At 31.1% G+C, this 17,974-nt stretch overlaps 2 protein-coding genes across 2 annotated transcripts; both read left to right on the forward strand.

The window, feature by feature from the left end:
- Positions 1–12,691: 12,691 nt before the first annotated feature.
- Positions 12,692–14,562, forward strand: LOC141708599 (aquaporin PIP2-7-like). Its single transcript, XM_074512306.1, has 4 exons — positions 12,692–12,993; positions 13,192–13,487; positions 13,862–14,002; positions 14,227–14,562. The coding sequence occupies exons 1-4, from the start codon at positions 12,744–12,746 to the stop codon at positions 14,314–14,316; spliced, it is 777 nt and encodes a 258-aa protein (XP_074368407.1). The 5' UTR covers positions 12,692–12,743; the 3' UTR covers positions 14,317–14,562.
- A 1,702-nt stretch (positions 14,563–16,264) lies between these two features.
- Positions 16,265–16,840, forward strand: LOC141702059 (uncharacterized). Its single transcript, XM_074505762.1, has one exon. It carries the CDS (start codon positions 16,265–16,267, stop codon positions 16,838–16,840), a length of 576 nt encoding a protein of 191 aa, XP_074361863.1.
- The last annotated feature ends 1,134 nt before the right edge of the window (positions 16,841–17,974 follow it).

Raw genomic sequence — 17,974 nt, forward strand, 5'->3', positions numbered from 1 at the left:
GTCCATATCTTCATATTGTAAAAGTTTGCTGACAAGCTCAATTGAAAACAAGATATTATGCCAAGTAATCTTACTAAACAAAAACTCAAACGTTAGAATTTAATTCTTTCTGAGTAAAATATGAGTTTTTCTACGTGTCTTAGGATCATCTCTTGTTTCAATTAAGTGAATGAGAGCATTTTTATTTTCCAAATATATGATAGCCAATTACAATTACACTTTCGATGCTACTTTTCTAGTTACTTTCTCTCGCGAAATAATGAATCTTCGGAAATACCCTCGCGAAAGGTAACATAATTGAATAAATTTGATGGAAACACACTAAATGTAAAAATAATAAATTGATGGTAGCAAGTGGTTGTTTTTTAATGCTAGAATTTCAAGTGGTCTGCTAGTCAAATTATAAATAACCGAATTGCACTTTAGCATCATGATGGTACTATGATTGGGGATTCAGTTGAGGTCTCTAAAGCCTTGACTATTATTCAATTGATGGGGTCGGAATTGGGTTTGGAGCTTAATATAGGGAAGACATAAGTTTTTTGGCCTTTTTCTGACCCCACGTATTTCTTGAGATGGACTTTCTTCCTCCTGATATTGGCAGGCCTCAAGTAGGGGGTCAAACTTCGTGGTGGTTCTATAAGCATGGACGGGGAGTTTGTAGAAGAATTTGCTAATAAGAAAGTGATAAAGTGTGTGGAGTTTATGGGTGCTTTGGAGAAACTTAATGATACTCAATGTGAGCTTATCTTATTTGGGTTTGTATGAGACTAAGTAAATTCTATTATGCTTTGCGCATCTGCCCACCATAATGTTTTGAAGAAGCTTCTGCTCGGTTTAATACTGTATTGAGGAAGATATTGAACAATATTGTAACGTCGGAAGGGCCTGGATTTGGTGACCTTTAATGGCGGTTGACGACTTTGCCTATTCGTTTAGGTGGTATGGGTGTGTATACTGCAGGAGATGCTTGACTATTTGCATATGTTGCTTCTCGTATCCAATCTATTGACTTGCAATCATATTTTTATGAGGATGTGAGACGATTCCAATCGGAGATCATTTTATTTTAGCACAAGAATCACTGCAAATTATGCTCTCTGGTGTAGATTTGGTTTAATCATCCACTAAAGGGTCTGTCCCCCCAAAAATAATACATTATTTGGCAGACCTTTAATTTAGTGCTATTTGCGAGAATCTACCTAAATTTAATTTTTCCAGAGAGAAAAAACTGCATTTTTCCAGTTCTTGGGAGCCTCACATACTCAGGATTTCCTATTAGTCACGCCCATTGAGGGATTAGGACACAGTATGACGTCTATGGAGTATCAGATGATATTGCGGTACAGGCTCATGATTCTTTTGTTTTCAAATGGAGCTCAGTGTCCGTTGTGCATGTGTCGGATGGATGTATTATTTGGAGAGCACGCGGTTCATTGTCAGAAACAACCAGGGTTTAAATATCGACATGATTTGGTAAGAGATGTGTTATATGATGTATTATGGAGAGCTGGGATTACAGTTAAAAATGAAGCACTTGTTAACTTTCTTATTCCTACCGGTTAAGTTAGATCAACTCTTAGACCAGCTAATGTGTTAGTTTACAGTTGGAATGAAGGAAAACATACTTTGTTGATCTAACAGGAGTTTCTACTTTGGATGCATTTGGTAATGGACGGTTTGTAGTTGGTGAGGCAGCTAAAAAAGTAGCAGAGGCAAATGTGCATAAATATGATCAGACATGCAAAATAATCAACACATGTTCATCACTTTTGTTTTTGACACATTTGAATTTTTGGCATCTGATACTGTTGAGTTTCTTAGGAGAGTGCAAAAAATCATGAATAAAAATGTTATGATTACAGGCTCAGTTGAATATGTTTTTTGTAGGATAAGATTTGTTATTCAATGAGATATTCCGGCGGAACGTGTTGCTCGTTTACCTCGTACACTTGTATAATTTTTTTTAAAAAAAAATTTAGACAAAAAATATAAAAATCAAAAACTTAAAAAAATACATGTTGCACATATTATAAACAAGTACACCCTCTGTCCCATTGAATTCTATATATTACTTTTCGACACGTTTTTCAATGCTCCTTTAAAGCATAACTCCACAATATCTTATTAATTTTTTTTCTGAATAAAAGTTTCATGTTTAAACTATTATTCAAAAAAACTAAAAAAACATTATGAAAATATATTTTATAGAAGTCTCGAAATACGTGTAAACAGTAAATGTATAAAAATTAACGGGACAGAGGGATTATATAAATATAAGAGGGATTATATAAATATAAGAGTGATACTATATGTTAAAAAAATCTCAAAATAAATACCAAAATGACATGTAGGGTGTACACCTGGTTCATTGAAAACAACCAAAATGTTAACCTTATTTTGAAAAATTTCAAACTCCGGAATTACTCGAATATAAATACATTTTGACAGGGAAAAAAATGGTTCTTTGCGTTTACGTGAAGGCCATGGTTTGTCCTAATTTGTGTAAAACGGGTGGGGTAACTACTTGATTTGTAAAGAGGAATAATGAAGACCCTTAAAATTTACTAAAGCAACAGACAGAGAGAATAAAAACATATGTTTACTTTACTTGAGCATCTAGTTATCCCATTTCGTATTTTTACCATTTAATTTCCTTTGACAAAGGCATTCGTAGTCATGTAGCTTCACTATGTTTAAGGTTGCACAGCTTTCACAACGAAAAAAACGTGTCGGATCTTTTAATACAGCGTCAAATAGGTTAAATTTGATCTTACAAAACAGAAATCTATAGTTTATATTTTTCACTTTAATGAGTATAACTCAATTTCGTAAGCCATTTAAATTTAATATTCCTTTAATTTATTTAATTAAAAATTACCAACTTCGTTAGTGTAAAACTTATAAAGATATTAAAGTTGTTTAACTAAATTTAAAACAATGCTAACTCTCCCAAATTAGTTATATCATATTGTATTCTAAATTATATATATATATATATATGTCTAAAAACCGTGCAATACACAAATTACTTTTAATATTACATAATCTTTTTAAATTTAATTTGAAGTAAAAATTTTAAGTTATGAAACTTATTTATTTGAAATTTTAATAATATGATCTGATAATATTTATTAATACACAAATAGGTATATAATTTAGTGATACTACATTTTTAAAAAAATAGTGTAATGATTAAAATTTATATTTTTATTGATATTTATAGGCGTGTTTACGAAATATTATTATATTTAATTAAAAAGTGAATTTTAGTTGATATCAATAGTATATGAATTGTCATTAGTCTTTTAACCGACCAAATCTAACTACGTTAGTTTAATATGTTTAAAGCTGAATTAATGATAAAATTTTATGCCTCAAATGACAAAAATATTATGTTAGTTTGAGGCATGAACCAGATCCAGCTAATTATACTTACTTTTTTGTTTAATTTTATTTTAGCTCGGGGTGATTATTATTTTATTTTAGAACTAATGAATAATATGTATTATTTTGTTTTAGTTTGATAACATTATATCGACCCCACAACTTTTTTTTCAAAATTTTATTTTGTTATAGACCGGTTCAATAATATAATATTTTTAGCGGGATCGATAATATTTATTATTTTATTTTAGCCCGATTCTTCGAATGCAACTAATTATAAGCAGTTTTTTTAAAAATTTTATTTAAAATTGGATCAATAGTATAATTTTGGTTAGCTCGGCCGGGTAAAATTTATATATTATTTTTGTTTTGACGAAAGCCATTAGACATTATAATTTTTTTATGAATATTATCTATTTATTAGAGTGTTTTATTTTAAATATTACTATATTTATAGTGACCGGGTCAACTACAAACCAAATTTTCATTATTTCATCTTCAATATAATAATATAGGTAATATAAAAGATAGATAGATTAATAGATAAATAATCAACATATATTAAAAGGAATTGTCCATAATAATTTTAGATAAAGATTTGTTTTATTTGGATAAAATAAAAAAGACAACATGTTTTACTTAAAAAAAGTATAAATTAAAAATATTTGCCTAAAATATTTGTAGAGTAAGAGTTATTTTAGTTGGTGAAAATAAAAAAGGCAACTTATTTTAGTTGCCTAAAATATTAAGTTTTTTTTAAAAAGGGAAATTATGTAATTGAAGGAAGGACAGTAAAGTTTTGTATTTAATATAATAATATAGATAAATAAATAATTCGACTTCAAAAATCAAATAATTTTTTTCTTTTGTTTATGTAATTGAATTATAAGATAATACTTATTTTAGGTATATTTGTATTTACATTAATATTAAAAAATATATAAAATAAATATTTTTTACTGTAAACCCGTACAAAATATATCTTCGACAACTAGTGATTAAAGGGGCAAATAGTTTTGACTTTTGCATTGTTTTAAAACAGATGGTGATGCTAGGTTGTTCTTCTAAAATAATTAAAAATTTATTGATTATTGATTACTAAAGTAAGGAGCTTAACAAAGTCTTTAAATAAAATAAATATTAAATAAAATATACAATTAAATAGCTGAAAAAAGGTAATTTATTAGTTCTTAGTGGTTATAATATTATTTTTCAATTTCACTAAATAAATTTCTCCGTGATATTTGAGAAGTTGTTTTAATTGATAAAAATAAAAAAGGTAAGGTGTTGTAGTTGAAAACGAATATTATTTATTTTTCTATTATAATTCGACTATTAAGGCTAATAAAATTTTTAAGTAAAATAAGGTTAATTCTATAAATTCAGCTTGTACTACCAAAACTTTTAATATTTCGTCATTTTATATAATAGTAAAAGATAGATAGATAAAAGTTTCTTATATTATAATATTGTATATATAGATAGTATAGATATGGGAATAATATGGTATATATAAATAAATACATTATAATAGTTAGACAGACAAAGTTTCCAATGAAAACATGTTTAGAAGAAGTTTGACACGTATATATTTTAATTACAAAAAATAGGAAAATAGTTAAGTCATCATAAATAAGGTATAAATAATAATGTTTTTAAATAATTAGGAAATAGATATGTGTTAGTATCCATTTTAGGCCCCAAAATCTAAAAAATAAAAATTGTGTGACAAAGCCCGGTTTTAATTTAAATAGCTTTTGTAAAATAGTTGAGACTGGTGTTTTTAGTTAGAACAGATTTTTAAAATAATTTGGCTCACAAACTAACCCAATTGTTGATTTGCTCGGTAATTTTTTTTGACCAACAGGCCATGTATAACATGACTTATTTTGTTCAAGTTTTCTATTTGTGCTAGAGTCAACCATGAATGTGTATCAATGTCTTTTTTAATTTGTGTTTTATTTCATACTTATAATAAAAAAAATATTAATATTTTATAAAAAAATTTAAGTACCTGTTTTATATAACAAGTATCGTACCAAAATTTTTAATATTTCGTCTTTTTTATATAATATTAATAAATTTAGATAGTTTAAAGCTTGTGTGAGGCACATAATTTTTGTTAATGTTGTATAATTTAATTTAATGTGAACTAAATTTTTTAAATATTATATTAATATTTGAATATAATTTATAGTACTTTTTTAGTTAACATGAATAACTACCTGATTATTAATAATTATAATTATAATAATTAATAATTTTAATAATTATCATTATCAGAATTCATGCAGTGTCAATGTATAGAAGGGCAGGTACACAAATTTTTTATTTTGATGCGTGGCCAGAAGCTTAGGGATTGACTTAGTTTATAGGAGGAGTTTGTAAATTTGATTGAATTTTTATCCTAGTAATGCAATTGAAATTAGAGACATATAAGCCGGTAGCAGGATTGTACAAAATATGATTTTTTTTTCTATTAAAATTGATTTTTCTAAAATAATTTAAATATAATTTATATAAATTTATAAGTAAGGGTAAATAGATAAATTTAAGATGTAAAAAAAACAGGTAGCTAGCCAAAATTTTTAATAGTAGTAGAAATAATTCAAATTTTAATAATTGTCATTATCAGAATTCATGCTCTGTCAATGTATAGAAGGGCAGGTGCATAAAGTTTTTATTTTGATGTCAGGCCAGGAGTTTAGGGAGCTCTGACTTAGTTTTTAGGAGGAGTTTGTAAATTTGATCTAACTTTTACCCATGATCGTGCAATTGAAATTAGAGACATATAAAATATGATTTCTTTTCAATTATAATTGACTTTTTATAAAATAATTTAAATATAATTTGTATAAATTTATAAGTAAGGGTAAATAGGTAAATTTAAGGTGTACAAAAAAAAGTACCCTACCAAATTTTTTAATATTTCGTCTTTTATTTCGTTAATAGATAGATAGTTTGCTTAATAATGATGAACTCCTTTATTTATATTAGTTTTATTATAAAAGTGCTAAGTTCAGATTTGTAACAATGTTAATAAAATATTAATTTCAAATTATTATATTACGGCTTATTATCTAAAAATAAATTTTGATATATAATTTGAGATCTCTTGAATTATTTATATAAACTAGCATAATAATCCGTGCGAGGCACGGGTTATTTTCGAGAGTCAAATTTTGAAGAAATATAGATAAAATTTCTCTCTACTCCATGTTACCTTTCTAATGCTTCCTCACTTTTAGGAGTGAATATCTCTCAACTATTATTATATTATATTTTTTTATTGGTTATTTTATATTTAATGAATGAATATAAACAGTGTACGTTTAAAATGAAACGATTAAACTTAATCTGTAGAATGTCGTTAGTATGTTTACAAATAAAAAGCAACAAATTAACATATATGTTGAATACAGAGTTGACCAAAATCTTGAATTTTATTTAAATAAACTATATGTACTGCTCTATATTATTACTCAGTTAACTACTAACTTACAATTAACTTACTCAATTTAAATGCATAACTGAAGTCAGAATGACTTGAAATCATCATATACAATAAAGTAAAATTTACATTATTGTTAATATTAAAGTTGATTTTAATGAAAAATATTAGTTTTTGAAAATTCAACGTATGTATGTATGAGAAAATGTTAGTTTTTTTATTTACACTAGTGTTAACAAAGTAAGATTAAGTTATATGTATGTGTGTGTTAGCATGTAAATTATTATATGTTACATTTCTTAGTAAATTATGATGGTTTCAATTATTTATATGCTAAATATCTGATTTATGTACATGTATAATCATTATTAACATCTAGTGAGATAATTGATTACTTAAATAACATGCATTTATAATTATTCAAAAATTAAAATTATGTATGAAATAAATTACTATAATTTATACATGTTATTCACATTATCACTGACAAACAATCCATATCTATTTTTTACGCAACCGTGTATCAATCATGGTTGTAACATAAAAATGAATTATATATTTTTAAGACTTATCATTGATATTCATGATTTTTTTCAAGAATTCGAAAGAAAAATTGTATTTATATCGTTATTTAAACCGTTTTTAAGTTTTTTTCATTACGACTCTAATATTTCTTCATATAATAATTTGATAACATTTTATACTGTTCTTCTAAAATTAAAAAATTTCAGTACGATAAAGTTTTATAAATATTAGTTGAACTGGTTAATTCCTTCAAATTATTGAATAATATATATTTTTTTCCTTAAATAATATAAAATGCAATGAATCAAATGCTATAATATAGTATAGATATAAATTTTAATTGAATAATTCAAAATATTAAAATAATTCAAAATATTTGTACAATATTATCTTGACCAATGAATATTGTTGATCTAAAATAATTCTTTTTAAAAAGTTAGTTTTTTTAAGTGAAAAAATGAAAAATAAATCGATTTAATATATAATCGTAGTTTTAACGAATCTAGTGAGATCTTATTTCAAATTTCAAATATTCTTAAAATTGGGACAAATCCCAAAAATAATAATGCGTTACTAGTGAAGTTAGTAATTTTAATATAAATAATTAATTGACTTGATCCCATAAAGATCTCAAACACATTAATTTATATTAACATAAGATATTAAAAAAATTCACATTATTGGTAAGATATTCTCGCGGAGCTTGTAGTTTAAATTTACTAAACGTAAAATGTGACGATGTTTTTCGGCCGGGTCATGTAGTCAAATTTCGAGTATTTTTTGAACAATGGACCAAGTTCTAAAATGCATTGACTCATTATAATTCGAACTTATCTAAATATCTAATACCAATCTAGATTATTTATATATAGGCGATTCTATTTTCAATATTTTCAAAAAAATTATATATGTACATTTTAATTACTTTTTATAATAAAAAATATGTTAAAAATATATGAGATATATTTTAAACAAAAAATGATTAATAAATAAGATAATAATCCATTTATGTATTATGCCTAACTTTATATCAGGAATTCAGTTCTTTAATTTTTGCCGAATTCAAGTAGTTATCTTTAAAGTTAAATAAAATATTCCTTTAACACACTTACATATTATGTATAATATATGATAAAAGGTACATGTGACAATATGGTATAGTGGTACGAGGTTGTATAGAATAATGAAGCAACTCGAGTTCAATTCCAACAAAACACAACTTTTATATAAATATTAAAAATAGGGATAGTTTAATTTTTTTAATAAGACTTTTTAATCTCAACATATTATCCCTTGTTGTGCTATTATAGGATCTAACCATGTGAAGATTTAATCAAAATATAATAATAGGAAAAATTTCATTCAAATCAAGTTGTGCATAATATTGATTTTATAATAATTTTATTTACTTATATAATTAAAGGTAGAAATTGAACGAATATATTTTGTTATAAAGTAATTCATTCTAAATAATAAAATTATTTGAAAATTTACTTATTTTTACATGATATTTATATATTCACAGGGTTGGATTAATAATTTAATAGTTAAATATTATCAAATTTAAGCCCCACAAATTACAATATACTTTAGATTATATACCCAAGAGTATTACATTAAAAAAGCTCATAATATCATTTATTAGTAACTATTTTAGATGGTGCCCTGTACGCGGTTCGGATCGGTTTTGGGGTAAAAGTCGAATCAAACCGCGAAGAGCGGTTTTAAATAATTGTCATCCGCAACCGCATTTACGGTTGCGAATTTGCGATTATTGCGGATCGGTTTGCGGTTCAACCACTTATTTTAAAATAAATAATAATTTGCAAAGAAGTAAATTCGAAATATTAATAAATTGAAGTTTAACTTACGTGATAAATTACATTCAAAAATAAAATATAAACTAATGCTCCGTGTGGAGTAAATATATTAAAAACATACAAAAATGTGGATGCGAGAGAAAAGAAAAAAGAAAAGGATAACAAAAATTACATGTTGATTATATTTTTCATTTGTTTGGTTATATCTTATAATGATTGTGAATTTTATGAACGAATTTTTAACATTAACCTAAGATTAGTTGATAAATGTGTATACTTATTAATTTTTATGATATCAACTACATTTTTTGAAATATATTTTATTATAAAAATATGTTGCGAGTTGCGGTTGCAGTTGCGATTTTGCGATTTTCAAAAATTTAAAACCGCATCCAAACCGCGAATGAGCGGTTTTTAAAATTTAAATCCACAACCACTCCGCGTTTCGCGATTATCTGCATATGCGGTTCGGTTGCGAGCGGTTCAGCGGTAGGATGCGGTTGATCGGTTTGTTTGTACAGCCCTAGGTAAGTGCAGGGGTGTACGCGGTTCGGATCGGATCGGTTTTGGGGTAAAAGTCGAACCAAACAGCAAAGAGCGGTTTTAAAAAATTGTCATCCGCAACCGCATTTGCGGTTGCGGTTAACCGCGTCATTTGCGGTTGCGAATTTGCGGTTATTGCGGATCGGTTTGCAATTCAACCACTTATTTTAAAATAATTAATAATTTGCAAAGATGTAAATTCGAAATATTAATAAATTGAAGTTTAAGTTACGTGATAAATTACATTCAAAAATAAAATATAAACTAATGCTCCATGTGGAGTAAATATATTAAAAACATACAAAAATGTGGAGGCGAGAGAAAAGAAAAAAAAAGAAAAGGATAACAAAAATTACATGTTGATTATATTTTTTATTTGTTTGGTTATATATCTTATAATGATTGTGAATTTTATGAACGAATTTTTAACATTAACCTAAGATTAGTTGATAAATGTGTATACTTATTAATTTTTATGATATCAACTACATTTTTTGAAATATATTTTATTATAAATATAAGTTGCGAGTTGCGGTTACGATTTTGCGATTTTCAAAATTTTAAACTGCATCCAAACCGCGAATGAGCGGTTTTTAAAATTTAAATCCACAACCAATCCGCGTTTCGCGATTATCCGCAAATGCGGTTCGGTTGCGAGCGGTTCAACGGTGGGATGCGGTTGAGCGGTTTATTTGTACAGCCCTAGGTAAGTGTAGGGGTGTACGCGGTTCAGATCGGATCAGTTTTGGGGTAAAAGTCGAACCAAACCGCGAATAGCGGTTTTAAAAAATTGTTATCCGCAACCGCAAATGCGATTAACCGCGTCATTTGCGGTTGCGAATTTGCGGTTATTGCGGATCGGTTTGTGGTTCAACCATTTATTTTAAAATAATTAATAATTTGCAAAGAAGTAAATTCGAAATATTAATAAATTGAAGTTTAAGTTACGTGATAAATTACATTCAAAAATAAAATATAAACTAATGCTCCGTGTGGAGTAAATATATTAAAAACATACAAAAATGTGGAGGCGAGAGAAAAGAAAAAAGAAAAGGATAACAAAAATTACATGTTGATTATATTTTTCATTTGTTTGGTTATATATTTTATAATGGTTGTGAATTTTATGAACGAATTTTTAACATTAACCTAAGATTAGTTGATAAATGCGTATACTTATTAATTTTTATGATATCAACTACATTTTTTGAAATATATTTTATTATAAATATATGTTGCGAGTTGCGGTTGCGGTTGCGATTTTGCGATTTTCAAAAATTTAAAACCGCATCCAAACCGCGAATGAGCGGTTTTTAAAATTTAAATCCACAACCAATCCGCGTTTCGCGATTATCCAGAAATGCGGTTCGGTTGCGAGCGGTTCAGTGGTTGGATGCGGTTGAGCGATTTGTTTGTACAACCCTAGGTAAGTGTAGGGGTGTACGCGGTTCGGATCGGATCGGTTTTGGGGTAAAAGTCGAACCAAACCGCGAAGAGCGGTTTTAAAAAATTGTCATCCGCAACCGCATTTGCGGTTGCGGTTAACCGCGTCATTTGCGTTTGCGTATTTGCGGTTATTGCGGATCGGTTTGCAGTTCAACCACTTATTTTAAAATAATTAATAATTTGCAAAGATGTAAATTCGAAATATTAATAAATTGAACTTTAAGTTACGTGATAAATTACATTCAAAAATAAAATATAAACTAATGCTCCGTGTGGAGTAAATATATTAAAAACATACAAAAATGTGGAGGCGAGAGAAAAGAAAAAAGAAAAGGATAAAAAAAATTACATGTTGATTATATTTTTCATTTGTTTGGTTATATATCTTATAATGATTGTGAATTTTATGAACGAATTTTTAACATTAACCTAAGATTAGTTGATAAATGTGTATACTTATTAATTTTGATGATATCAACTACATTTTTTGAAATATATTTTATTATAAATATAAGTTGCGAGTTGCGGTTACGATTTTGCGATTTTCAAAATTTTAAACCGCATCCAAACCGCGAATGAGCGGTTTTTAAAATTTAAATTCACAACCAATCCGCGTTTCGCGATTATCCGCAAATGCGGTTCGGTTGCGAGCGGTTCAGCGGTTGGATGCGGTTAAGCGGTTTGTTTGTACAGCCCTAGGTAAGTGTAGGGGTGTACGCGGTTCGGATCAGATCGGTTTTGGGGTAAAAGTCGAACCAAACCGCGAATAGCGGTTTTAAAAAATTGTCAAATGCGGTTGCGGTTAACCGCGTCATTTGCGGTTGCGAATTTCCGGTTATTGCGGATCGGTTTGCGGTTCAACCACTTATTTTAAAATAATTAATAATTTGCAAAGAAGTAAATTCGAAATATTAATAAATTGAAGTTTAAGTTACGTGATAAATTACATTCAAAAATAAAATATAAACTAATGCTCCGTGTGGAGTAAATATATTAAAAACATACAAAAATGTGGAGGCGAGAGAAAAGAAAAAAAAAAGAAAAGGATAACAAAAATTACATGTTGATTATATTTTTTATTTGTTTGGTTATATATTTTATTGTAATGATTGTGAATTTTATGAACGAATTTTTAACATTAACCTAAGATTAGTTGATAAATGTGTATACTTATTAATTTTTATGATATCAACTACATTTTTTGAAATGTATTTTATTATAAATATATGTTGCGAGTTGCGGTTGCGGTTGCGGTTGCGATTTTGCGATTTTAAAGAATTTAAAACCGCATCCAAACCGCGAATGAGCGGTTTTTAAAATTTAAATCCACAACCAATCCGCGTTTCGCGATTATCCGCAAATACGGTTCGGTTGCGAGCGGTTCAGTGGTTTGATGCAGTTGAGCGATTTGTTTGTACAGCCCGAGGTAAGTGTAATATGAAAAAGTAAAGTTGACACCTTGTACTTGAGGTTTTTGATCTATAAATACCAGCAGTCTAGTACTACATGTTGTCCAGTACTCCAGTCCCAAGTTGTAAATATACATTTAAGTTTGAGCATATCAGAGAAACATGAAGAATGCTCGTAGAGAAAACGAAACACCGTCTCTGATGGACACGAGCGAGATCAGCCAGCGGTCTTTCTTTCAAGCCATCATTGCAGAGTTTCTTGCTACACTTTTGTTTCTTTATGTCACAATTGCTACAGTCATTGGCCACAAGAAGCAGGCTACATCTTGTGATGGTGTCGGAATTCTCGGCATTGCCTGGGCCTTCGGTGGCACCATATTCGTTCTTGTCTACTGCACTGCCAATATTTCAGGTTCTTACAATGCATTCATCCTTCTAAATTTTCAGGCCTTAATTCTGTATAGGTTTAGTATATTTTTAGCCATATATTAATAGCATTAATATAGAAAGCATAATCAGAACGAAACTCTGATAGACGACAGTAATTAATGATTAAGAGATATACTTATGAATTCGATATCCTCTGACCTAGCTCTGTTTATATTTGCAGGTGGACACATTAATCCTGCGGTGACATTTGGGTTGCTGGTAGCAAGGAAAGTGAGCTTAGTGAAGGCATTAGCGTACATGATAGCACAATGCTTAGGAGCAATATGTGGCGCAGGGTTAGTGAAGGCTATAATGGAGCATCCATATGACATGCTAGGTGGTGGTGCCAACTCAGTTTCAGCAGGTTACTCAAAGGCTTCTGCATTAGGTGCTGAGATTATAGGCACTTTCATCCTCTTACTCACCGTCTTCTCCGCCACCGACGAACAAAACAATGCACAAAAGCCCTTTATATCGGTACGTACGTTTACATGATTTAATGCTCATTCCTTTTTAATAACCCCCAACTTTCTAGTCAATATAATGCAGTTCTGTAAATTCACTTGCGCACTTTTTAGATTATGGATGAGTGCTACTAGCATTCCTGTTGAGTACTGTTGCATACATGATGAAAAGAATCAATGTAAAATAAATTAATGTATTCTTTGCAAGGATTCCTATGCACTTTACGTAATAAGGTATATTTTGTACTAGTTCATTTCAGAAGTGTGCGTTATACTATATAGTTTACTTGGCAAATACTGTAACTAGCTTCAAGTTGAAGCTAACTCCAAAAAAATTACTCCACAGTATTTAGACTAACAGATATGATATTGGTGTTGTATGAACAGGCTTTGCTTCCTTTGCCTATAGGATTCGCAGTGTTCATAGTGCACTTAGCTACGATTCCGATCACCGGAACTAGCATTAATCCAGCCAGGAGTTTTGGTCCTGCTGTTATCTACAACAATCACAAAGTCTGGAATGATCATGTATGTGGCCTTATTGTTTATTCCCCTGCCTGCATTCATGAAAATGAAAACTAATACTATAATATTTATCCAACCACTTGCTTTCTACTTGTTCATAATCATCACCATGGTGTCTGAAATGAGACTTGCACTAGCACAAAACCTTGTTAACAATTTCATAAATTTTATGTCAGAATAAAATTAATATTATGTTAAAACATAGATATATACTCATGCATGTGCAGTGGATATTCTGGGTTGGCCCATTTTTGGGAGCTCTAGCAGCAGCACTTGTCTACCAGTTCATTTTGAAAAAAGCCCCCGTCCCGGAGTAGCTGATGATGATCCATGTCAACTCCAACTACAATTCTTATGAATTTTTTTAAAACCAAATATATATATATATATGTGCTTCCTTGGATATATATTTAGTTCGTGTGTTTATCTTAAAATTCCATATCTTTCTCTATATTATTTTTGTTGCTTGGAGTTTGATTCTTGTTTATGCTGCTTCCGTGTAAGCCAATATACCAGTTGTACGGTTGTACTCACCTTAATAAAGAAAAGGCAAATTTCTTTAATCCTATCAAATGCAACTTCAGATAGCGTCAGTACATTTGTTAACAGATTGTAATCACAATTAAAATAATCCAGGTCTTGTGAGGGTAGCTTAAAGGATAAACGGTTAGGGGCCCAAAATTATAAGGGGTTCCAAAATTTAAAAAATTTGTAATTATTGAGCCGGAACGTTTTAAATTGGCAAGTTTTCATTCATCTTCACTTTCATTCTGTCATTAAAATCACATTAAATTCAAAGTTTCTAGCATTCTCTCGTTTTTCGATTTCTCTCCTCCAGTAATTTATTCTCAAACTTATCTCTGTACCCATCATTAAATCTAAATATTTCTCGAGAAAATCAATTTGTGTTAATAAAATTAATTTAAATTATTAACATATATTTTAAAAGGTCCAGTTATATTATTTTCCCCTTAGTTCTCCAAAAAGTTGAGGATCCAATCCGATTTAAAGATGTATAAGTTTGTTGAATCATAAATGAATATCGGTCTCTCTTTTACTAAAATTAGCATCTCAAATCCCAAACTAAACCAACAAAGCCCAACACCCAAGTCTATACTATTTTTGGTATAGCTGTATTAAATATACGATCATTCTAGGACTTGTTAGCTATAGGCCCATCAAAACCTACTAGACGAAGGTCCAAGAGGACGAAGACCCAATATAAATGAACGGTCAAGGCCCACAAGGCTTTCAACTTTACCGTTGGGAGATAGAATAACGCCTCCACTGTTTCAGCCTCCAACGTTTGTCCGTATATTCAGCATAACGGACGAACATTAATTGCACAGGTTTAACGAATATAAATACACAGTGAAAAGTAAGAAACGAGGGACAATGATTTAACTTTCAAACTCTCTCTGTTTTCTTGTATTCTCTAACCTATTTCTACATCCAGATTACCGATTCTCACATCGTAGGTGAATCGGGGGGACAATCCTTCGCATTCTCTTCCTTTTCAAGTCTAAACTGAAGACTGTTCTTGGACGACCGAAGGACGTTCTTGTACCCGAAGGACTCTAGGCATAACATTTGGCGCCGTCTGTGGGAAATACGAGAATCGTTACAAGATATTGGGAGAATGACAAACAAAAGCAATGATCAAACACCACCAGATTTCTCTCCTTGTGATGGAGGACAAATATCAAAACAGTCGTTAGTTGACGCTGATGGGGTACTCAAACTGACTCCCGAAGAAGAGACTTTGCTGCTAAAGATTTGGGCTGACAAACTGACCGCGGACAAGAGCAAGGCTAAACAAAATGAACAAGCGAAAAAAGAGGCAGAGGCCAGGGCGAAATGAAGGGAGGCCAATGCACTCTAATTGAAAGCTCTACAGCTCTAGAGAGAAGAAGTCGAGCTATAGGAGAAAGCGCTTCGTGAAGCACTAGAGGCCGATGATACGGTGGTAGTCATCAAACCGAGAAAAGATCGAAAAGGGTATAACGATGAAGATGAGTCTGACTTAAATTCAAACCCAAAAGGAAGTGAATGAAGACCTGTTATTCCTCTAATTCGAACGAAGAACCCGATGGGTCCCGAATTAGGTTGAGTAGGCTGGAGAAAGCTATGTTCAGCGACAGAAGGATTGACCGAGAGTCGATTGTGACAGAGGAGATTGAGTAGTATCGACCTCCCCCGGGCGATGAGAGGTAGTTCCCAAAGATTAGCGAGTTCAACGGAAAGGGCGACCCAGAAGACCACTGGATGGGCCATAACGACATCATGCTTTGTAAGATGTTCAAAACTTACTTGAAGGGATCAGCTTCGTTGTGGTACAAGTCCCTCAAAACAAGGTCCATCGGTTCGTATGAACAGTTGAAGAGGAAATTTCTTAAGTATTTTTCCCATCTATGTTGGAAGGCGAAGGATACCGAAGCACTGATACATTGCAGGCAGAGGTTGAACGAAGAACTCGGGGATTATCTGGCTCGGTTTAAGAAAGAAGCTAGAATGGTCACCAACTTGGACAAAGTCAAAGCAATGGGTTTCCTCATGGCGGGACTAGACCCCTACAAAGGAAAAAAGCTTCGCTCTTCTCTTTATGAAATCCCCCCAAGTCCCTCAATGATATTTATTAGAGGGGAAAAATATCCGGAAAAATGGAAAGCATTGGGGGTTACAAAAACTCCCGAAGGGATGATCGTTCCAAGTGAACAAAAAAGTACGATTACTCGAGGTTTGCCAGTGACTGAATGGATAATAGAAATGAGGGGAAGAAAGAGACAGACCGTGGTGCCGAACGACATCGAGATAGAGATTCCATTATGTTTACTCCCTTGAACGCACTAATCTCCAAAATTCTCCACAAGATCAAAGGGAAGACAGGGTTCGTTCGGCCAGCCAAAATGAAAGTCCCAAATCACAAGAAGAATCTTGATAAGTACTGTGATTACCATAGAGACAAAGGGCACAATACTGGTGAATGCTACCAACTCAAAAAGCTTTCAAATGAATGATAAAAAAAAAACAAACTAAATTAGTTCATCCGAGATCTGAGGGACATACTGAGGCCGAAGGACAATCAGGAAGAACTTGAGGCCGAAGATCCCGAAAGGAGGAACATAATAAGGGGCAAAGTGAAGACCATTTCGGGGGCAACATATTAGATAGTGATAGTAAGAAAGCAAAGAAAAGGTATGTGAGGAAAGTGTACAACCTCTACCAATTCAGCTCGGCGAAGCCCCACATGCCGATGACATTCAGCACCGAGGATTAGGAAGATGTCATTCATCCACACGAGGACCCCCTCATCATCAATCCTCTCATCAAGAAAAACAAAATTTGTAAATTATTGGTTGGCACTGGTACCTCAGCCAACATCTTGTTTCACAAGAAATATTGTAAGATGAATGTGGCGGGTGAACAACTGGAACCTTACGACAAAACTCCCCTATATGCCTTCGGTGGACACCCAATCCAGTTCGAAGGTACGATGACTCTCCATGTCCTCCTGCGTAAACTGTCGTATACTGTTGAAAATAAAAGTGAAGTTTTATGTGGTTCGGATTGAGAGTCTGTATAATGCGATCATGGGGAGACCTTTCTTGTCCACTTATGTAGCAATGGAATCTATACTTCACCTCAAACTGAAGTTCCCAACGGAGAAGGGGGTAGGAGAAATTTGGGGTGACCAAAAGACCGCCAAAATTATCATGCTGGAAGACTTGGAGATGGATCAGACTTATGAAGGATCGGATAAAACCGGGAAGAGGAAAAGGACCGAAGCCGAACCAAGTGGTAGCCAACAGATCCTTAATATTGAACTGGAAAAATTTGGGGCAAACCTTTTAAGTCCGATAGCCAAACCGGCAGCTGAGGTTGAAAAGGTCAAATTATATGCTCGGGTAAAATGATGCACATCGGGAAGAACATGGAGAAAGATCTAAAAGAGAAGGTCATCGCAGTTATCCGACA

Source organism: Apium graveolens, chromosome 2 (assembly GCF_009905375.1).
Source record: "Apium graveolens cultivar Ventura chromosome 2, ASM990537v1, whole genome shotgun sequence".
Taxonomy (NCBI): Eukaryota; Viridiplantae; Streptophyta; class Magnoliopsida; order Apiales; family Apiaceae; genus Apium; species Apium graveolens.